The sequence below is a fragment of the Ascaphus truei genome, chromosome 4, assembly GCF_040206685.1.
Source record: "Ascaphus truei isolate aAscTru1 chromosome 4, aAscTru1.hap1, whole genome shotgun sequence".
In the NCBI taxonomy this organism is placed as follows: domain Eukaryota; kingdom Metazoa; phylum Chordata; class Amphibia; order Anura; family Ascaphidae; genus Ascaphus; species Ascaphus truei.
In genome coordinates, this window is record NC_134486.1 from 127267298 (window position 1) to 127290531 (window position 23234).

General features: G+C 44.0%; 1 protein-coding gene across 3 annotated transcripts in view; it reads left to right on the top strand.

Annotated features, from left to right (window-relative positions):
- Window positions 1-11202, top strand: part of AKAP12 (A-kinase anchoring protein 12) — a 161258-nt gene extending 150056 nt beyond the window's left edge. For 2 of the 3 annotated variants that reach the window (XM_075596572.1, XM_075596574.1), the window contains 2 exons: window positions 1120-7282; window positions 10039-11202. In XM_075596572.1, coding sequence (XP_075452687.1) covers window positions 1120-7274 — 6155 coding nt within the window. In that variant the 3' untranslated portion in view covers window positions 7275-7282; window positions 10039-11202. The remainder of the gene's footprint in view (window positions 1-1119; window positions 7283-10038) is intronic. The other variant, XM_075596573.1, reaches the window with a different exon arrangement.
- The last annotated feature ends 12032 nt before the right edge of the window (window positions 11203-23234 follow it).

The window sequence follows — 23234 nt, forward strand, 5'->3', positions numbered from 1 at the left end:
ATGCTGCTTGTGCAGCCAGCACAACACAGACCAATAATTTCTTCAAAGTACACGTTTTTGGGTCAAGTACAGGTCATCAGGTGATGAAAGGTCCATATGGGACCTGAAACGTTGTCTTTCCACTGTTCTTGGCTGTCACAGTAAAGGTAAAATTGCATTATGAACTTGAGTAGAGCTCTACTTTGTAGCTCTGTTTAGAGGAGACCTGCACTTTGAAGAAATTGTTTGTTTTAAAGATGACGGTAACACATTTACGGTTGAACCACACTCTTTTCAGCTCTGGTGGAGCCCCCCAGTTCCCAAGATGCTTCTTGGTGAAATTAGGGATCACTTCCGGGTTTTTAAAGGGGATTTAAATAGCCATCCAATAGGAAGCCGCAACCGATGATGCAGCTTCCTGTTGGCATGAGATTTGGAATTTTGTTTGTTTCCCCGGCGGGAGATTTATACCCGTTAACGTCGCTGGTAAGTATTTCATGAACTAGGGGGTCCCCAGAGCTATAAATAATGGCGAGAGTAGAAAGAACTGCATTTAACACCAGTTTCAAAAAAAAATATATATATTTATATATTTTGACTGAAATCTGAGAGCTCCCTGTGCATAGCAGCATAGCAACCTTCAGGGTCTGGATAGGTCTGAAATAAAATAAAAAAAATAAATGTACAATGCAACTTTCATGCCATGAGCAAAAAGTGGCATCTGCTTTATTATAGTGGTTTAAAAGGCCAGCAGATTGTGGTATTAACAAGGCATTAGAATCCCAGAAAACTACTATTCTTACTGTTTGGTGGGTATATGTGCCAATGTCAAAATCATACCTACAAGTTGCTTTGTTATACTCCTGTTACTGTTCTAAAATGTGGAATGATTCTAATGCATTAATGCGAGAACACGATACTTTATATAAATTAAGCAGCCAACAAATCTCCCAGCATGTAATGAGCAGACAAATAGAGTAAGCCATTTCAGAATTACCGTGTAAGGTTCAGCTTCAATCTGTTTGTGGTTATAGGATCAGTGATTCAGTACAGCCTGTTTGTGCTCCTGCTTTGGGAAATACAAATATTCAGATTTCCCAAATGAAATGTAAATATGGAATTTTCTTTTTCTTGTTACAGTTGGGCAGCAAGAACCTTCTAATACAACTCGGAACGAAGAGCCAGCTGACAACATGGAGGTGGTTTCCAGTGATGCGACTCCCATGGACCTCATAACGGAAGATGAACAGGAAGCTCAAGCAGCCACTCGTACAACACCAGTATCGGACGATAAAGGGGAGTCACCAGAACAAGCTAGTGAAAATCTGTCTAATGAAGTGGGATTCAAAAAGGTGTTTAAATTTGTTGGCTTAAAATTCACTGTGAAGAAAGAGAAGGCAGAAAAATCTGAACCTGTGCAGCTGCTGAATGTGAAAAAAGATGAAGTGGAAGTAAATGGCATGGACAACCATGATAAGCAAAGCAATGCTGACGAAATTAAGCCAGAAACAGAACAAGAGACCAAAGAAGTTAACCAGCAACCAGAAATTGCAGACTTGGTAGCCCCAGGTGTTGAAAGTGTACAGGAGATTAATGGGGAAAAGCCTCTTGAGAAACCAAAGACTGAGGAAGAAGAAGAAAAAGAACAGAAAAAGTCACCCGAATCTCCAACAAATCCACTTGTCACTGAAACGTCTTCCCCATTCAGGAAATTTTTTGCACAAGGTTGGGCTGGGCTGAGGAAAAAGACGAGTTTCCGAAAGTCAAAGGAAGAAGACCCGCAGGCAGTAGAAAAGATTCTTAAAGGGGAAGAACCGGAGAAAGCCGATACAGAAGAGGCAGTAGAACAAAATAAAGAAACTGACAAAAATGTAATTGCTGAAGATCAACTGGTACCAAAAGAAGCAAATGAATGTATAAATGAAGAATCAAAGGCCTCTATTAATGAGATGGTTCAGGCTTCCACGGAAGGAGCATCAAAACCAGAAGAAGCCTTATCTGAGGTAGCTGAAAAGTTAGAAATGGCAGACAATTTTCTTGAATCTGTAACAGAAAAGATCGAAAGTTCTATGGAAATGGATTTAGAATCTGCTGCTCCTGTGCCGAGTATATTGAGTGACGAGAATGAAAAAGATGTTACGGAAGAGAACATTGTAACCCAAATAATGGAGGTCATCCCAGCTAAAAGATCCCCAGATGCCGACGGAGCAAAGGAACCAATATTCGTGATGACAGCTGACACAGAATTGTCTGACACCGCAAAACTTGTGGTGGAGGACCGGTCTCTACTCTTAAGCTCTGAATGTACGTTGATGGAGAAAGGTCCAGAAGCCATCACCACTGAAGCGGAGTTACTGTCTTCACAAGAGAAGGCTAAGCTTCAAGGTAGCCCTCTAAGAAAGCTTTTCACTGGATCTGGTTTAAAGAAGCTTTCAGGCAAGAAGCATAAAGGAAAGAAGGAAGAGGAGACAAAGGCAGAGGATGTGACAGAACAAGTACCTGTCTCATTGGAGTCTCGTGAACCTGCAGAGGTAGATGGAGGAGACAGTTCGCCCTCTTCTCCTGATGAGTCTGTAGAGACCTCTCCTACAGAAAATGTAATGGGAGACACAGCACTGATGGTTGAAACAGAAGGTGAAGGGGCCACTTCTGATGGAGAAAGAAAGAAGGAAGGCATTACACCATGGGCCTCTTTTAAAAAGATGGTCACCCCTAAAAAGCGTGCAAAGCTGCCTTCTGAAAGTGATAAAGAAGATGAGGTTGAAAAAGCAAAGAGTGCTACCATGTCCTCTACTGATAGTGCTGGCTCAGTTGAAAATCAAGAGGAAGCTAAAGAAAATGGTGAGGAACAAAAGCTGGAAAAGAGCACGGAAGATAAGAAAAAGGTTGACAGCTCTGTATCATGGGAAGCTTTAATCTGTGTGGGTTCTTCTAAGAAAAGGGCCAGGAAGACTTCTGATTCAGACGAAGAAGTACAAAAAACCCTTGAGGAAAGTCAAAAAACAGAGGGAGAAGCAGGACAAGCCAAAGAGTGTGAATCTGAGGATGCTCTTGCTATTTCTCAGGAAAAGGAACAAGTACAAGAAAGCCCTTCACCAGACCAAGCCAGCAGCCCTACAGAAGGAGATGGAATATCAACCTGGCAGTCTTTCAAAAGATTGGTGACTCCAAGAAGAAAGTCAAAAACCAGAGTGGAAGACAAAATTGAAGAACCTGCAGTGGTATCCAATGCTGAACAGTCTACTTCAGAGGGAGAAGCTGGAAAAGAAGAAACTTGGGTCTCATTAAAAAAACTGATCCCTGGGCGAAAAAAGAAAAAATCAGATGGCAAACAGGAGCAGACTCAATTAAATGAACCTGGACAAGCAACAAATGAATCTGAAGCGGTTGAGGAAGATTACGATGTGCCAGCAGTGGTCCCTTTGTCTGAGTTTGATGCCGCCGAACAAGAAAAGCTTGATGCTCAGCAATTGGTAGAGCAAGCATCTGAGAAATCTAGTGAAGGACTTATTCATGCTGTAACAGTGACTGTAATAGAGGGCGAGAGAGCAATCACCAGTCTTGAAGAACGATCTCCATCCTGGATTAGTGCTACAGTGACTGAGACTGTTGAACAGGCAAAGGAATTTGAAGTTTCCCAGACCACAGAAATAAATGAATCAGAAGTCACTGTTGAAGAAAATTTTATTTTTAGCAACGTTTCACAAGTGATGGCAGAAACGACCGGAAACTCCATCAACGAAGTAGAGTTAACATCTGAAGCATTAACTGCTCTGGAAGAGGCAATAGAAGTTTCATGTGCTGAAGAGACAACTGAAATGATGTCTGCTGTCTCACAGTTAAGCCAATCATCTGCAACTACTGAAGAAGTCACACCTGTTCTAGAGGATGTCGAGAGTCACCAGAAAGAGAAAAAGAAGCAAATTGACCACATCCTCCAAGAAGCTGCAGAAAAAGCAAAGCTATCTGTAGACACATTAATAGCTACCAGCACTGAAATAGATGCAATCACCCGTATGTCTCCAAGTCTGGAATCGGATGTTAGGGAATACCTTTTAGAACAAGTCACCTCCTTGCAAGAAACTCCATGTCTTTTAGCAAAACCAGAATTAACTGGAAATGAACAAATTGACGCCGTACTGGATACCATTGAATCATCAAAGAATTTAGTCGAGGCACATTTTATAAGCGGCAAATCTACACCGCCTTTGGGGAGTACTTTTGAGAGCGAACCTGTACAAAATGAAACAGGCAGTGCTGAGGAGAAAGTTGTTAAAATTGCCTGCACGCCAGAAAGTCCACAAACATTTTATGAAAAATACCATGAAAGTCCACAAACATTTTATGAAAAATACCATGAAAGTCCACAAACATTTTATGAAAAATACCATGAAAGTACGCCTATATTGACAGAGGAAAATGCTGGTGAAAGAGTGTCTGCTATATCAGAGGCGCAGACTGAGGACGGTATCCACATTTTGGCAGAGGATATTGCTGAGGAAAGTGCTGCTGTTCTGGCAGAAGACCAGGCTGAGAAAAGTGCCCCCATGGAAGCAGAAGAGCAACCTCAAGAAAGTGCCCCCATGCTAACAGAAGAGCAACCTCAAAGTTCCCTCGTGGTAGCAGAAGAGCAACCTCAAGAAAGTGCTCCCATGCTAACAGAAGAGCAATCTCAAAGTTCCCCTGTGGTAGCAGAAGTGCAGCTTCATGAAAGTGCCCCAGTGCTTACAGAACAGCAACCTCAAGAAAGTGCCCCCGTGGCAGCAGAAGCGCTACCTCAAGAAAGTGCCTCCGTGGTGGCAGAAGCGCAACCTCAAGAAAGTGCCTCCGTGGTGGCAGAAGAGCTGCCTCAAGAAAGTGACCCTGTGCCAACAGAAGAGCAACCTCAAAGTGCCCCCGTGGTGGCAGAAGAGCAGCCTCAGGAAAGTGCCCCTGTGCTAATAGAAGAGCAACCTCAAGAAAGTGCCCCCGTGGTAGCAGAAGCGCAGCCTCAAAGTGCCCCAGTGCGAACAGAAGAGCTGCCTCAAAGTGCCCCCGTGGTGGCAGAAGAGCAGCTTCAAGATAGTGCCCCCGTGGTGGCAGAAGAGCAGCCTCAGGAAAGTGCCCCTGTGCTAATAGAAGAGCAACCTCAAGAAAGTGCCCCCGTGGTAGCAGAAGCGCAGCCTCAAGAAAGTGCCCCAGTGCGAACAGAAGAGCAGCCTCAAGAAAGTGCCCCCGTGGTGGCAGAAGAGCAGCCTCAAGAAAGTGCCCCTGTGGTGGCAGAAGAGCAGCCTCAAGAAAGTGCTGCCGTGGTAGCAGAAGAGCAGCCTCAAGAAAGTGCCCCTGTGGTAGCAGAAGAGCAGCCTCAAGAAAGTGCCCCTGTGGTAGCAGAAATGCAGCCTCAAGAAAGTGCCCCTGTGGTAGCAGAAGTGCAGCCTCAAAGTGCCCCTGTGGTAGCAGAAGTGCAGCCTCAAGGAAGTGCCCCCGTGGTGGCAGAAGCGCAACCTCAAGAAAGTGACCCCGTGCTAACAGAAGAGCAACCTCAAGAAAGTGCCCCCGTGGTGGCAGAAGTGCAGCTTCATGAAAGTGCTCCCTTGGTGGCAGAAGAGCAACCTCAAGAAAGTGCCCCGGTGGTAGCAGAAGAGCAGCCTCAAGAAAGTGCCCCTGTGGTAGCAGAAGTGCAGCCTCAAGAAAGTGCCCCTGTGGTTGCAGAAGTGCAGCCTCAAAGTGCCCCTGTGGTAGCAGAAGTGCAGCCTCAAGAAAGTGCCCCTGTGGTGGCAGAAGTGCAGCCTCAAGAAAGCATGAGAGAGCCAGAGGCCCCAGAAAGTACTGTTGTGTTGATAAAGGAACACGCTCAAAAGAACATCCCTCTTTTAACAGAACAGGTAGTAGAAAGCACTCCTGTGCTTTCTGTCTTGGACAGTGAACTGGAAGTGATTGCTAGTGTCACAGAAAATGTACCATCTCTTATGGACCATGCCTTAGGAAGTACATTTGCATTGGCAGACCATAGCAAAGAAAGTGTGCCTGAAACTCAGGGCAGCATTTCACGATTGGTAACATTTGACGTATCTAGGGATTGTGAGGTAGAAATTCAAAAAGAAAATGAAGTTGAAGAAAAAGCTAAGATCCTAAAAAGTGCCCTTGAAGTTCACCAGAGTCTTCATTCAACATCAGTTGCAGAGGTCACTGCAGCAGGTGAGGAAGTGGTCACCACACACATTCCGGTGGTTGAAAGCTCTGAAGCCAACAAAGTATCTGAACCTGTTACTGTTGCTGCAGTTGAAGAACAAGTTTTGGCAGAGACTGTAAAACCTTTTGAAACTCCAGCAGAACGCTTACAGCTTGTACAGGCAACTGTGGATTCCACTGTCCTGGGCTTAGTAGACCATAAGGCAGCTTGTGAAAGTGGCCAGACCGTAATAGAATCTGTCTCCCAAAAAGCAGCAGCCATTGTTGATGCAGCAATTGAAGCAGCAACAAGTTGCTTGGTTGTGGACACCACCACCAATAGTGGGATATTGGAGAACCATTCTGAAGCTGAAAATAACGTGGTTTCTGTGGAAGAAATATCTTTTGCAAAACAGGTAGAAGATACATTTGCTGTAACCGTTGAATCACATAGTACAATCCTTGTACAAAAGATAATTAAAACAGCAGTGGAAAATGTAGTAAGCATTGCTGAGGACAATCAAAGCAGCAATGTTCAGGAATCTCAGAGTTTAGAAAGTGAGCACATCTCTGAAGTTAAGGAAACGGCAACCATGTCTGGATTGTCCACAGAAGAAATTATGACAACTGTAGAGGTGGAACAGGACATTCTCCAGCCACCTATGGCAGAACAAGTTTTCGTTGATGGCCCAGAAACCACAAATATGATTTTGAGTATTGAACAAGTAATAAAGGATCCTGGTTGCGAGTCCGCAGAAGTAGTCGGTATTACTGTTTACAGAGAACAGATGAATGCAACAGATGTTTCTGAGCCTCAGAAAGAAGTGTTGACCGCTACAGAAGAAATACCCAAAGAAAATGTAAAGGAAGAGTTGACGCCAGAGGAACAAAAAGACGATGCATGGGCGATCCTGCAAGATGAAAGAATGTGCAAGGAGACGCCACAACCAGAAAGCGAATCGGTACAGCCTCCAGATGTGAATGAGCAAGTGCAGAAAGATACAGAGACCGTGCAGACTGTAGAGATCCAGATTCTGCAGGTAGAAAGCAAAGCAAGTGAAGAAGAGAAGATGCAAGAAGTATCTCTTCGGAAGGAGTGTTCAGAAGAGAGGACAACGGAAAAGACACAGGCGGTGGAATCCTGAGACCTAATGTAAGCTGAGATTTATTTTAATGGCAAACTTAACATATTAGGGGGGTGATTAATGTCTGTTGCATGGTAACGCACCAGACCTGCTGTTAATTTCCATTCAAGTGAATGGCAGTTAATGCCAGATTGGATGCCTTACCTTGTAGCTACTTTCCCAGATAGTGATTCATACTTTAATCGTAACCCAATTGCATTTGATCAGTCCCCACTTATCTTAATACAACTTGTGCGCATGCCTTGTCATCCATTTTGAAGACTGGAATTGGGTAACCGTTGTGTGTGTATGTGTGTATGTATGTATGTCTATCTATATCTTGTTGCTTTGTCACTCCAACGTGTGTGCATTCTTTTTGTATCCATTTTTCTTCATGCAGAATTTGGTCTTTAAAGAGGCAATCCAAGCAGTTTACAGTATATGCAGCCTTTGCTTTACTTTTATTGAAAATGAATGACCTAAGCTGCCGATCAATTGGTTCTCCTGTGATTGATCAGCAAAACCTGTTTCCCAGGTGACACTAATAATATAAGAATACATTGTAGCTGCTGAGTTACACGAAGGTAACATTATCTATTGTTACAGTTTACAGCTCACACTGCTGGGAATATTGGCAACCATTTATCACAAACAGGAAAGGGTTACAAAGATCTTGCAATGCTGGGGATGTTAAAATAGGAATCAGTAGATGCTCAGTATATTAAAACTCATTAAAAATGTAATTAAAAGTGGATTTTTAAAGTAAAGGAAGGTAAGTATTATCTAATACTACAGAACTGATTTTTTTTTTTTTAAACGCATGTAAGATATTGCTTGGATTGTTTCTTTGATTGTATTTACGCAAACCATTAACCCCTTTGGTTGCTAGAGGGGCCAGGCACGCAGCTAACATTCTCATGCTTTTTTTTGGGTCTCTATTTTAGTAAGGAACATTTCTATCATCTGAAAAAAAAAATGATTGGGCATTTCGCAATAATTCTAGCAGCGGTTTATATTCTCAAATTACGTTTTACAATCTATTAAATCTATGCATGTATGTAGAGGTATCTGTACCGTGTTAGCCGAACTTAATCAAAAACGAATAACTATACCGTTCTGTGGCTAACAAAATGCTTTTATTTGTGCAAGCTTTTGAGATATACTGATCAATGTGATCTGTGATTGAAGCCTATCCCTCCCCCCTGTGCAGTATGCGATAACATATACATGTATCCATACTTGTATTACCTGTTCAGGCAACTTTTTTTAGTATAGTTTTCCTTATTACTCTGTATTAAACATTTACGCGACTTGCAGAGGATACTTTTTAAAAGTTGAAAAAGGCTTTTAATGCAACTCTGCTGCTCTGTAACTCTGAACTAAAAATGGACCATTGTCATTGGCCTGTTAGGAGGGATTTAGGTAGTTTTACTTATACGGAAGTCAGGCACCATTAAGTGATTAAAACAAAAAATGTTAATGTCATTTATGGGAAGGGGTATTATTTTATTTAACTACTGCCCTTTGTGTGATGCGGCTTTATGTTGAGTAGTATTTTGCACACCGTGTTAGTCCCACCCCCTTTTTATCCATATGTGGTCCTGATGGGGGATATTGTGGGCTTAAGGTAGAGACCCTCAATGTAATCCTTTTAGCCATTTTGAGTTTCGGTTCAAAAGAAGGCAAACCAATTCACATGTTTGCTTTTAGCAGGATTACTTTTGGGGGAGTTGGTAACATATTTACAAAATGTTATTACCAGTGAAGTGAGATTGCCCCCTTGCCATCTGAAGGTAGTAATATTTGACCCTCTTACATTAGGACTCATCTGAAAGTCTTCCTGTTGCTTGTGTTGCAAAAGTTGGGTTCAATATTGTATATCAGGAACACATATGTGACACAAGTAAAATAGTCAGACGCACCACAGCCTGTACCAGAGGAAACAGGATAGCACCTTAATGTGAGCTAGTATCTCTTTAGCCTGGCTTCATTGATTAGCACTGAATTGCTTTATTGTGCTTTTCTCTGATCAGAGTACTTGAATCTGGCCAGTGACCGCGGGTCTGCTTTCTCTGACCCAAGTGCTTTAATAATCTGGACGGTTACCTTGCTCTGCACCTGTAAGCAAGACTGTCTCCTTACAGACTCCCTAGTGTTCTAACCAGAGCTTTTGTTAGCTCCTATACCTGTTTGGATGTGCTGGGTCTTATTCCCATAGATAGCCTGTAGGTTGCGTTTGTTCACTGATTTGTTGTAGGGTAGGATAAAGGGTGAGGGAAGTACCGGGCCAGAAGGGGTCTATCCCCGAAACGTTGCCCCCTACTATTGCCCTCATCACTCATTCCCTTCATATTTTTCTTCCCCCTCCCGCCCTTCCCCTCCCCCTCCTCCCCCCATCTGTTTTTCTTCCCTCCCGCTCCTCCCCCCATCTGTTTTCCTATCCCTTATCCCCCTATTCACCCTTTTCCCACAGGTCTCATTTTGCACCTTGAAGTAATTGGTTCCTCCTTTTTTCAATTACATCTTTATCTGTATGTCAAATTTTGCTGATGTGTTTTCTCATTAAATTCCTTTGTTGCTTATCAGACTATCTTTTCATTGAGTGCTGGGAACTATTTCTTTTGTAAATAAAATAGTTGTTTCAATGTCATCTATTCACTTGTATTATTGATTGAATGGCTACACTTGTCTAATTCTAAATAAATAAACTAAACAAAATCTGTTCTGGAAATTAAAGTACAGCCGTTGAAATTAATTTTTTTTTATATACATATTTTTTTTTCAGTTCGCTGAAAACCAAGTTGCATTGAGCAGACCAGAATGTGAAAGCTGCCATAGAAGCGGAAGGTGTAACCAAACCAAGCGGACGGCCATTGTTTCTGAATTCCGAGCCCAGACCATCCGCCTGCCCTCCATGCAATAGAATAAACAGTCTGACAATCCTGACGTGTCGTCAGGAGCTACAGCCAGAATTGTCCCTTACTTCTGACTATCTATTCCTCTTCTCAAGGCTTCTTTTTGTTCTTGTTAAGGCTAAAGTGACGGGGATGGAGACGAGGCAACATCATTTTCTTTGGCCTCAGTCCTCAGTCTCTGGAAGCCTTTCAATGGTTGTATGTTTAAAATCTTAGCAGTGCAATGACTGGATGGACATTGCCAGTTTTCTGTATTCCTATTGTTAACATGCTTCCAAAACGGGAGTGTGCCTCCTGGTGTATTTATGTGTATATCTCAAATCCGTTTCTCATTTTACTGTATATTTCCTTTCACGTATATAAATATGAAGAGGAAGAAAACTGCAAACTAACCATGCCCACCATACAATGCCTGTTATCCAACTACATGCATGTGATTAAAAGTCATATTTCAGCTACTGTTGGTTCTGATGAGGTTCTCGCCACAAAGGCTGGAATAATGTAGTTAAAGCAAAACCTAAGTTTTCTGTTTTTTGTTTTGTCTTGAACATTTCTGATCTAATAAAACAAACTGTAGAAGTTATTGTTTACAGTAACATTTAAATTATTACCCAAAATTATTCTAAATAATACGTACATATAAGTGCACTATACGTTTTATTAAGACACTTTTTGAGTTTGTTTTTTCTTTAGTGATTTTTGGTTTTCTTCCTGTGCCTAAATGTCACATTTCGGAACTGTGTAGGTGCATTATCTACCAGTCACTTAGTTTGACTCTCGTATTAGTCTTCAAGAAAGTTGTTTTAAGCTTTAAGGTTTTTGTTTGTTACTTTTATTTTTTTTTGCACTTTCACCATGTTTTAGATTCCCGTCTGGGTGGATCTCACAATTGCAAAACGCTTTGTTACTAATTGGCCTATTTGCACCGTGTAAGGGGCTTACTTGTTTTTAAAATGTGTTTTCATTATGCTTCTGTACATTTTGCTAAATTCTGATTTCTAAACAATATAAGTTTAAATAAAGTCCTTGCTTTATACCCGTGTTTCTGGCGTTTATTATGGCTGGCTGCTGAGGCTCGGTAGGTTTTTGAAATTAGTTGGGAAGAGTGAGATTACATGATTTGGCACTCAACTGTGTTCCCTCAAAAAAATAACCAAGCTTGAAAATGAGCACAATGTAGTAAAGCTGACCTACCTTTTATTTTATTTTTCCCCCCAGCTGGATATTATTTTACCTTTTTCTTTCCACATGGTCTTTGGGGTGCAGGCGGTGAGGATGAGATGGTGAGTGGGGCAAGACGGAGACAGAGGGATGAGGCTCAAGTGGGGTTCAGGGATGGTAGAGGGAAAAAGAAACGGTACAGAGCTATGTACCATTGTATTTTTATTAATTTTGCATCTGTTTTGTGATGAGAAATAAAAATTGCAGCAGGGACTGCTGCTTTAATGTAAGAAAAGGATACTTTGCATAGCTCAGAGCTTTCATATATTTGTCTAATTGCTTATTTAATACTACATTGCACCTAATGCATTCAGTTAATAAAAGGGCAATAATATGCTGATGGATATAAACAGGGTGGGGTATTAGAGGGGGGTTATTGGGGAACCTAGGCACATGAATTCTTTCCTCCACCCCCAGTTTTGGGGGTTCCTAAACCTAATATGGTAACATTGTGCTTACTGGAGTTAAGCACAATAATTTTACTACTAGGCAACGTGCTGCTTAACTCTACCAGATTGTCTGAAAATCATACTAAAGCCTAGCACCCTTTAGTGAATAATACTTTCCTTATCTTTCGTTTTTGGTTACCCGCACGGTATCAGTCCAGTTCAGTACAGTACAGACTACTGTACTATTAAGTGAATTATAACCCAAATGTATGTAGTGCTGTTGTGCTAGTGTAGTGGGGCAATCCGTAACAGTAAAGGAGTAAAGCCTATGGGGTTTAAAGATCAAGGCAAAATTGGCACAACTATTCTGCAAAACAGATGTTTAACGAAAAAATCCTATTGCTTTCAATGAGCTTTTTTCCCCGCCCTTTGTTGCAAATTTTTACTGCAAAATGACTCCACTGTTGCCTTGATGCATACAGCTGTGGCCCGGATTATTGTTCCCTCTGGCGAGTTACTACTGGATATTTTGCGTTATTGCTGCCTTTGAATGCTATGGAACCTCTGATATAACGCAACGTTCTACATTATTATCCTTGAATAAAGCGGTGTGTGCTGGGTAATTGGTTCCTCTTCCACATGAACCCAGACAAGATCTCACAATTCATTGCTGACCCTGCCCTGGGATTCACACAAATTGCTATTTCATTGCTGGAAGCACGCCAAAAGGAGTCAAGAATTTCTCATATACGGAGTACTATCCAATACCACGGTTGTTAACTTACCTGGGATTTATTATCTACATAGTGATTTGCTTTATACACCTTGCTTACTCTGTGTAAGTAGGGTGGAGGACATTTGAGACTGGTCTAACAGGCTACATCTGTTCCTATTATCCATACACCCCAATTTGGAGAGAAACTGTTCTTATTTTTCCACTAAACTTTGAGTGAGATAATGATCAGACACTCAAATCAGATGAACACCTTGAATATATAATTCTATTTCTTGGACTCGTATGGGGCTTCACCCACACACCAACACACACACTGTGAGAGAGAGAGATCACACAGAAGTTCTGTAGTACTAGTTTTCTGGACTGAGCCAGCTGTGCTGAAGTAGGGATATCCAGAAAACCTTGCCTGTTTGCGGCCCTCGAGGACTGGAGTTGTGCAGGCCTGCTGTAGGTCATGCACATTTTTATTGGCTCTTCCCAGTTCTCCAGGTGAGGTTCGAACAATGGTCTATAAAGTAGCATTACCATCTCTCATTCTGCTGCTAATTCCTCTCCATGTTCATTGGCTTTTCCCATTACTTGGTTATAGTGCTTGATTACTTTTAAATCAGCTGAAATTACTCCCTCCCCTGAATGTACTCCATTTACCACAACTCTGTTGTATATCCTTGAATCAATGTTTCATCCACCTTAAAATCCAGTTCCAAGCATTGCAACTTGTTTATCGTTCTGTGTCAGACATGACTAAAATGGAGATAAGCTACATCTAATGATCCACCCTGATCTATTACCTTAGTATCCCTGTAGAAAAAAAAAAGAAAACAATTAGGTTTGTTTGATAAGAACTTCCCCCAGTAAATCCATGCTGCCTGGGATCTTGTAAGTTTCTACATATTCATCAATTCTTTCTTTCAGCAGTATTTCCATTAATTGCCCCATTAATGAGATTTACCTGAAAATACTTTATTAGAATTAAAATTATTGGAAACAGTACTTATGAATAGTGCAGCTGATGCATGATGGACATCAGTAGTCCTGGGCATCTCACCTTCTCTCCTTAACCTCCTCCTTTGGCCTCCACCAATGGACCAATTTCAGCACCCACAAACATGGTCACTACTTAGACCTTTAATAAAAGGTCTTTAATAAACAACTTCCCTTTCTGATTTCTCTGGCCCCTCTTCCGTTATCTGACCATCACCTCCTATCATTCACCACCACTCCTTCCCCTCATCCCCCTCTCTTACCTGCTCTACTCGCTCCTCTAGAGACCTTCGCTCCATTGACCTCTCTAACCCTTCTCTCTCCCCTTCCTCTGAAACTGAGAATCTTGTAAACTCTTACAACTCTCTCCTCTCCTAGATCTATATGCCCCTTTTAGGCTTCGGCACACCCGTCCCTCTATAACACATGGCATTGGCTAAATTCACAAATAAGCTCCCTTCACACTTGCACTCAATCCTCTGAACGCTTATAGAGAGAATCTCACACTAGATGATTTTGTACACTATACATTTTTCCTCCTGTTTTTACTCTGCCATCTCTAAGGCTTGGTCCCCGCGGGCGCTGTGGGGACAAGGCGCCCCTCAGTGGGGCCGGGCCTGCTGCAAGTTGTGGCCGCCGCGCTGCGCGGTCTGTTTTTCCTGCAGAAAGAAAAATTGTGAGCAGAACTAGCGACTGAGCGCTAGACCATGCCCCCCGGCGGTTCAGCCAATGAGGTCGAACCTGCTGGGTGATGTCATGGCCATGCTCCCCTGTTACGCCCCCCTGTCTTTCCCCCGGCAGCTCACTGCAGACCGGGGAACTCGGCTGCGCGTGCGTGCAGTGCAGACAGCCGGATGGTAGACTTGGGCCAAACACTACTACTTTTCCTAATTTTTCATCACTTTCAAATCCACGCTATAATGTCTGTTTTTGACCCCCTCCTCGACCTTCTCCCTCTTCCCATCCTTCCTTCACTTCTGCTCAAGCCTTTGCCGACTACTTTATAGGCAAAGTGTATGCTATCCACATACTTCTACCTAAATCTCCTTCCACTTTTGACTTCCAGATTTGGAAGTTTCTAAGCTTGTCTTATCTTCTCCCCCTACCATATGCCCTCTCGAGCTAATCTACTCGCACCTTATCAGAACTCTTATTCCTGTCTTCGTCCCCACTTTCACACACACCCTTCAATTCCTCCCTATCCTCTGGCACTTTAAGCATGCGTGATCACACCTATTCTAAAAAAAACACCTAGACCCTACGTGCCTTACCAACTACAGCCCTCTATCCCTTCTGCTGTTTGCCTCCAAATTGCTAGAATATCTCATGTTCTCCTGTATGATCAACTTTCTTTCTTCCCATGCCCTCTCTCTCTCTCTCTCTCTCTCTCTCTCTCTCTCTCTCTTGATATCCATAACACAGCTCGATCTTCGTTCTCATCATACCTCTCCCATCACACATTCTCTTGTCAATAACATGTTGTCTTCTGTTGATCTGCAGGGCTCTTTTCTGAGAACTCTCCTTTGCTCTCTCTACAATCTATTCTGTTGCCAAAGCACGTTGCCTAGGAGTAATATTTGATTCTTCCCTTTCCTTCTCCATCCACATTCATGGCATGGCTAAAATCTGTCGCGTCATCCTCCGTAATTGCAAAGATCCCCCCTTTCCTCTGTCAATCTACTGCTAAAACTCTAATGCATGTCCTTATTCTCTCCTATCAGGATTATTGTAACATATTGCTAACAGGCCTCCCTGCCTCACAACTTTCTCCTTGGCAATCTATCCAAAATTCTGCTGGTAGAATAATTTCACTTTCTCCCAAAAGAGTGTTCATCTGCTTCTTAAATCCTCTTCTGGCTTCCCATCAAATTTCGGATCACCTACAAAGTTGTCCTCCTTACCTTTAAGGCCAGGTCTCCGCTGCAATCGGCTACGGTCGTGCCTCCCAACAGCTCCTTTCCTTCCTGGCAGTCCCTGGGCCTCCTCACTCCCTGGATCACTGCGTACTGTGACACGTCAGCCAGCAGGGGCTACAACAGGTTTGTGATCCCATGTGGCGGTGCGCAATGGAGCCAATCACAGACTGGATCCCATCAACCAATCATATGCCAGCTAGTGCTAGGCAATGGGAGCACATTTTTCAAAACAGGAAGAGGGATAAAAAATGTGTTTGCAAATACTGCAGTTCTTTTGCTTTAAACCCTGCAGCTTGTTGGTTGCTTGCTGCTAGCTTTATTTTGTTTATTATTTATTGTATTTATTATATTTATTTATTATATTTATTATCTATTCATGATGGATAGTTGTAGCATAGAACTGCTTATTTCAGAGGTGTGTATATATAAGCGTGATCCTCTTTGGAACCAGAAGATCAAGGCGTACCATGACCGTTACCTGCACGAAAAATTGTGGAAAGAGATTGGAGAAATAATGTTCTGCCACAGTAAGTAAATATGAAATGAACTGTCTGAATATTTTCTATAAATAGTATGAATATTTTCTATAAATAGTATTAATGTCATTTAGTAACATTTAGTGCATTAAAGAAATGTTTATAATTTTATATACATGCATTAAGTTAATCATTTGTATCTTTACTAATTTTGTGAAGGCCGTAAAGCAGAATTTGTTGCATTCAATTATAGCACCATGCTTGAACTGTAGGCCCTAATTGTGTACAATGTGTACTGCCACCATGCTTGAACTATAGGGCCCAATTGTGTTACAACAAATTAAAGTATTTATACAATTTGGTCTAATATTTTTTATTTTTAGCCGACGTCTTGCGAAACAAGTGGAAGAAGTTGCGTGATACCTACCGTGACCGCATATCTTCGTGGCCATACTTCACCATGATGGCGTTCCTGAAAGAGCAAATGACGCCTGCACGGACTGTCTGTAATCTAGTGAAAACACAGAGAAGTCTGCTGATACATTATTGGATGTAAGTTTGGAGGACACTTCGTTCTGCGAGATCGCGCCATCATCACAACCCCCATTCAAGAAAAGGAAGCCGCAAACAGAATCTAAAAAACAATTAATTTCTCTAGAAGAACACAAAACATTCATGCTATCAAATGCATTTAAAGAAATTGCACCTACTGAAGAATGTGATGAAGACTTATTTTTTTTTTTACTGGCACTAATGAAGACTTTAGATCCTATAAAGAAATTGTCTGTGCCTAATAAAATAAACATGGTTCTGCTGAGTGTGATTCAAGAAAATTAAGTATGTTTTGTAATTATAAAGAAATTGAATCACTATAGTGCAAGCAACTTGTAAAATGTTAAATGTATGTATTCCACAAATGTGTACAAACCACCACCTTACTGTTAATAACGGGTTTTTTTGCTTCTCAAAATGTCATAGTTATTATGATTTTTAAAGGTAGTAGCGCGAAGGATAGAGGGCAATAGGAGGACAGGATAGACGGAGTAGTAGAAGGGCAGGATAGAGGACATGAATTTGGGACATATAGGTGATTTATAAAGGACACAATATTTAAAATAAAAAATGATTTATTGCGCTTTTTAGGATAAGGGTACATACGTATAATACAAGAATAAGAGCGTTGAAAAAATTCTGGTTACCAACATAACATAAAAATTAAGTACCAGGCACTACACAATATTTTGCCATGAGATAGCTCCGTCTCCATTAAAATAATCCCTGAATGAGTCACGAATGGTTTTTGCCATGTTCCCAGCTGAACTATTTGCCCGACTTCTCGCCAGCTGTGTACTGGGGACAGGTGCCACATCCAATGATGATACGTCACAACTGCCTTCCAAATCAATTACAATATTATGTCATACAGCAGGCCTGCACAACTCGTAAAGCGAGAAGGGCCGAAATGCTCCAAGGAAAAAAAATTTGGGCCGCACGGGAAAAAATCATCATCATCATCATCATCATCATCTCTCTTCATCATCTCTCTTCATCATCATCTCTCTTCATCATCATCATCTCTCTTCATCATCATCAGCACCTCTCTTCATCATCATCAGCACCTCTCTTCATCATCCTCATATCTCCCCCAGAACCCCTCACTATCAACCTTTGTGATACTCCCCATCTATCTCTCATACCCCCATCTCTCCCCCTCACCCACACACATAATACTCCCTCTCCACAAACACACAATACCCCACTGCACACCACACACATCCCACCCCCCTGCACCTCACATCCTTCTCCCCTCCTGCACCTCACATCCTTCTCCCCCCCTGCACCTCACACCACTCTCCCCCCCTGCACCTCACACCACTCTCCCCCCCTGCAACTCACACTACTCTCCCCCCTGCACCTCACACCTCTCCCCCCCCTGCACCTCCAATCACCCCCCTTGCACCTCCAATCCCCCCCCTTGCACCTCCAATGACCCCCCCGCACCTCCAATAACCCTCCTGCACCTCCAATCACCCCCCCTGAACCTCCAATCACCCCCCCTGAACCTCCAATCACCCCCCCTGCACCTCCAATCACCCCCCCTGCACCTCCAATCACCCCCCCTGCACCTCACCCTTCCTGCACCTCCCCTGCACCTCACATCACCCCCGGGACCGCGGGGAATCGCCGCCATTTTTTTTTTAAAGTTTTTTTTTTTTTTAAATCTCATCGCGGGCCGCACATAGAGGCCGGGCGGGCCGCATGTTGAGCAGGCCTGTCATACAGTAACACATTTCACAATAAACTTTGCATTTGGCACAGATGTTTCTATAGATTTTAAAAGCATTCTCCATATCGCTGTCATAAATCCCAAAGTCGCACTCCACACAGCGTCTCGCTCCGGAAAGTCTATAATTAAATATTTATTTTTCTTTTGTTAGTCCTTGCCGACTGTATGGCTTCATGAGGTATTGGAGCAACGGATAGGCCTCATCTGCTAAAACTACGTGAGGTAACTTTTGGGTATTTCGGGTTAACGGTAAACTTTTCTCCAAAGGCAAGGGAAATTAATTTTCATTCTATAAGCCGATAAAGTGATGAGGCTTTAACCCTTTCCAGGTTGAATGTCTGAATATATCCAACAAAATATTTTAGTACTTGCGGTCCAATGTCGGATTTCCCCGGCATCCCCCAGCCCGGCACCAATGCCGATCAGCAGCCCCGCACCCAGCAGCCTCACTGACCCCCCTCCTCAGCCGGGCACTGATTTCCCCCCCCCCCCTCAGCCCCGCACCAAATCTCCCCCAGCCCCGCACCGATCCCCGCAGGCAGCCCCACGATGCCCCAGCAACTGACACCAGGGGTAGGGGGGGCTGTGCAGTGTGCTGTGAGTTTGCACAGTGTGCTGTGAGTGTGCAGTGTGTGCGGATCGCGCTATAACGGGGTTGAGCTATATGTGGGGGGGTTTTCCGAAAATTAAATTAGACCTGCTGGCGCACTTAGTGAAAATTAATTGGACCGCAAAGGGTTAAAGACCCCACCATCGCTTTGCTTTCCAAATGCTCCAATGTCAACGAAAATACATTTACAATTTGCGTCTGCTACACCTTGCAAAACAATGGTAATGTTTATAATTGAAATACATGGTGCCTGAATTTTTGGGTTGCTTCATACGGATATGTTTTCCATCAATACAGCCAATGCAATTTTGAAAATTCCATTTGCTGTAAAATTCACTTGCCACAATACTCAAGCTTTCAACGCTTGGAAAAGGCATATGAACATCCCTGAAAGTACAGTAAATAGCATTGAATATCTCGTAGATAATTCTTGCCACTATAGTTTTCCCCATCCGAAATGAGAATGCCAAGCCACGAAACGGTGTTCCAGTCGAAAGAAATCTGTAGGAGAAAAGGGAAATAAAATACTTTTAAGATTTTATAAACACATCAATATAATATTTTGTGTTATAAAATTGTACATGCAGGTATACACACACACGTGTATATATATCACATATATACACACGTGTGTATATATATCAATATATACATACACAAACACGTGTGTATATTGTGTATATATATATTTATACATATACTGTACTGTATTGATATATATATACACACACATTGGGTGCTGTGTCTGTGGGGCTGCTGCAGTGTTTTGCTGCTTTGTGCTTGTCATGACGCTGCGCCCATCCAACCCGTTTTGGCCATGCTCCCCGCACCTAATAAAGCTCCCTGCAGATCGCAGTGAAGTGCCATGCACGCGCCACCAGCACACTAGGTGGGCGTGCAGCGGGGCCTTAGCCTAATGCTCTCCACTCATCTGCTCCTCCCTACATATCAGCTTTGATCTCTCGTTATGCCCCTGCTCGTCTGCTGTGCTCTACCCATAACTCTCCTCTCCACCCTTTTCATCTCTAAAGCTTTCTCACCTTAAACCCTTTTCCCTCACTGCGCTTTACCTGTGGAACATCCTCACACTCAGTATGAGCCAAGCACGGTTTCTCTCAACCTTTGTCAAACCTTAAAAATCACCTCTTAAATTAAGCATTTCTATAGCCTTGACTCATGCCTACTGTCAGGAATAGCCCTGACATTTTTTCCTGGATCTCCCTCTCCCCTTCTGTTCCTTGTCTGTGCACCGGCTGTGCTGCTGTTTCTGTCTGCTCTGGGGTTCCTCTGTCTGTCTCCTCTTGTTGCTCCTGTCCTCTGTCTTTATAGTTTCCTGTACTTCCTGGCCTTTGTTTTGTAATCCTGACTCCTTCTGTTTCTGCCCTGATCTGACCTGTTCCCTGTAGTACTGATTACTTATTAAAGGCCCTTGCCTATGATCTGGCTTGTCCCCGTTTGTTTCCTGCTCCCTGGTCTCAGTTCCTGCCTTCCTGCTGCTGGACCCTGACGATCCTTGCCTGTCTCCGACCTCTGTCTGTGAACCCGACCACGCCGTCTGCTGCCTGCCTCCGACATCTGCCTGCGACCCCGACCACGCTATCTGCCATCTGCCTGCGACCCTGACAAGTCTTGCCTGCTCCGGCTTTTCCGGCCACCGAGGTCCTACCCGTTCCAGGACTCTCCCCTGTTGCACCTGCTGTCCCACACCCACAGTCGCTCTTACCAACCATTGTGGTCAAGCACTGCCATCTACTGCACTTATTCCCTCACCTGATGTCTCTGTAAGTGTCCCAACATTTCACTTAGATTGTAAGCTCCCTGGGGCAGGGATTTCCTTTCCTATTGTATGACTTTGTTGCGCTTAATGTATTATAATTCCCTGTACTGTTTTTTTTTTGTCTCTTTTGTAAAGTGCCAAGTTCACTGGGTGCTATATAAATAAACATACATCAGCAGATGTCATTAAACATGAGTTGTGTTATATACATACCAAATTGTATTGTGCTATAGTGTTGCCTAACTGGAATATATTATTTTCATTGATACTTTGCTGTAATGTAAAAACATTCTTAATTTTTGTTCTGAAATTTTTCTTTGTTATCTATTGTATGTAATTAATCTTTTCTGCTACCAATTATTTCTCCATCTGTGAACACATACCTAATCTGGCTCATTACATACAGGGATTTCCTTGGCTGTCTCTTATCTCTCATCTCTCGTATGGGTTCTTTATTAACCCAATCCAGTTGTGGGTTCTGTAGTTGCAACCAGGGGAGTCCCAGAATCACATCTACCGATGGAGTATGGATCACGTCCAAGATAATCTTCTCTTGGTGACCGTCCTCCGTGGAGAGGGATATAGAACAAGTCTCCAGGGAAATAAAAGCTGGTTGGAGTGGACGCCCGTCTATGGCCTCCAGACCAACTGGAACAGCCCTAGATCGGAAGGGAATCCCATTCCTATAGGCAAAACTCTGATCAATAAAGTTTCCCTGAGACCCAGAATCTATAAATGCGGAGGCGGGGATCAGGGAGTTATTCCAGGCCAGAGAGATAGGCAGCATTATTCGAGTGGGAAGTTCTTTAGAAGAAGAAAGAGGAGAAGAGATGACACCCAACGAGACCCTCTCATACCTTATTGGGTCCTGGCGTTTCCCGGCCGCAGGGGACAGCTTACCAGCAGATGACCGGGGTGACCGCAGTAATAGCACAGTCCACCCTCTCGTCGGCGCTGTCTCTCAGATGCGGATAGCCGAGGACTTCCGAGCTGCATAGGTTCAGGCTCATCCATGGGTTGGGGAACGTAATGGACGAGACTACGGCTGATAGACCGAGAGGACGTGGTACTAGGAAGAGCACGTTCAAGTCTTCTCTCTCGTAGAAGATGCAGACCGCAGTGAGATCCACGCGGATGCAGACCGCAGTGAGATCCTCCAATCTGGTGGGTCTCTCCATAGTGGCCAGCTGGTCCTTGATGCGTCCGACAGACCCTGCCAAAAAGCTGCGGAGAGTGTGTCATCGTTCCAGGAGGTCTCGCCGCGATGGTCCGGAAGTCCAGAGCATACTCGGCGACAGGACGAGTACCCTGGGAAATATGAAAGAGAGAAGAATCTGCCGTAATTTGGCGAACAGGCGTATCAAATACTTGCCTGAATTCTCGAAGAAAGCGAGGATAGTCACGCGTCATGGCAGGCTCCCGCTCCCAGATGGGGGATGCCCAGGCTAGGGCCTTTCCGTTCAAGAGAGACATAATGTAGGCCACCCTTGAACGTGCAGTAGGAAAGCGCGAAGGAGATAATTCAAATTGAATCTCGCACTGATTGAGAAACCCTCTGCACTCGTGGGGGTCCCCTGCATAGCGGTTGGGAGCCGGGAGACGAGGATCCACAGCCACGGGAAGACCCGGAGAGGGAAACGCCGCAGCTGCCATGGCAGAGGGGACTGGGGAAGACTGCAACGAGGAGAGTCTACAGAGCTCCTGCGTCATGGAGGCAAGCTGCGCCTCTAGCTGGAGAATTCGCTGCATGGGGCTTGGTTGCTCAACCTCTTCGGGGTCCATGTCCATTGGGCTGAGCATAATGTTACGCTGGGCTCACCACGGACAAGGAGGGACCCCGAAACCGAGGTGAGATGGGTAACAACTGCACCCAAGGCTACGGGGACACGCCTGGAAAGTGGAAAATAGGCGTCTGGAACCGTCTGGGAGTATAAGATAATGTAAGATACTCGCCAGACGAGAAGGGAGGTTCAAGAAGATAGTTGGTACCGAGAGCCTGGGGTCCAGAGCCGGGGGGTAGGTCAGAATCCGCAAGCCGAGGTAAAGGGTCGGAGAGTTCAGGAGGTCAGGGTACAAGCCAAGGGTCGAAGTCCAGAGCGGGTCCACAGCCAAGCTGGTTCGGTACACAAGGGATCACTAAGGAAGACAAAGAGACAGGAACTGAGACAGGCACGACCGTGGGTAACACAGGTTACACAAAGCTATGCTCAGCCAAAGAAGGAATGGCTGAGCAGGGTATAAATGAGAGCAGAGCCCGATGGGAAGAGGGAGAGGAACGGAGGAGCGGCCCCATGGGAGGCAGGGATAGGTGAGGGACAGTGCCACAGCTGATTAGCTTGACGCGAGGCTTGTGGGCGGTGCACGCGTGTCAGACATGTGCACCGCACGGGACAGGTGCGCGTGACCCGAGCTGGGGGTGGGAGCTCCTGCGGGAGGTCAGAAAGGTCCGTGATTGCGTGCGCATCGTGGGGGGAACCCTCTTTGGGAGAGGTGTCCCCCGAGGCCTTACAGTTCCCCCCCCCCCCTTGAGGAGCGGCCTCAGGACGACTCCAATATGGTTTTTGGGGAAACTTAAAATGGAAGAGTTTCAGCAATCTAGGGGCATGTATTTGGTGGTAGGGTACCCAAGATCTTTCTTGTGGACCAAAGCCCTTCCAGTGAACCAGGTAC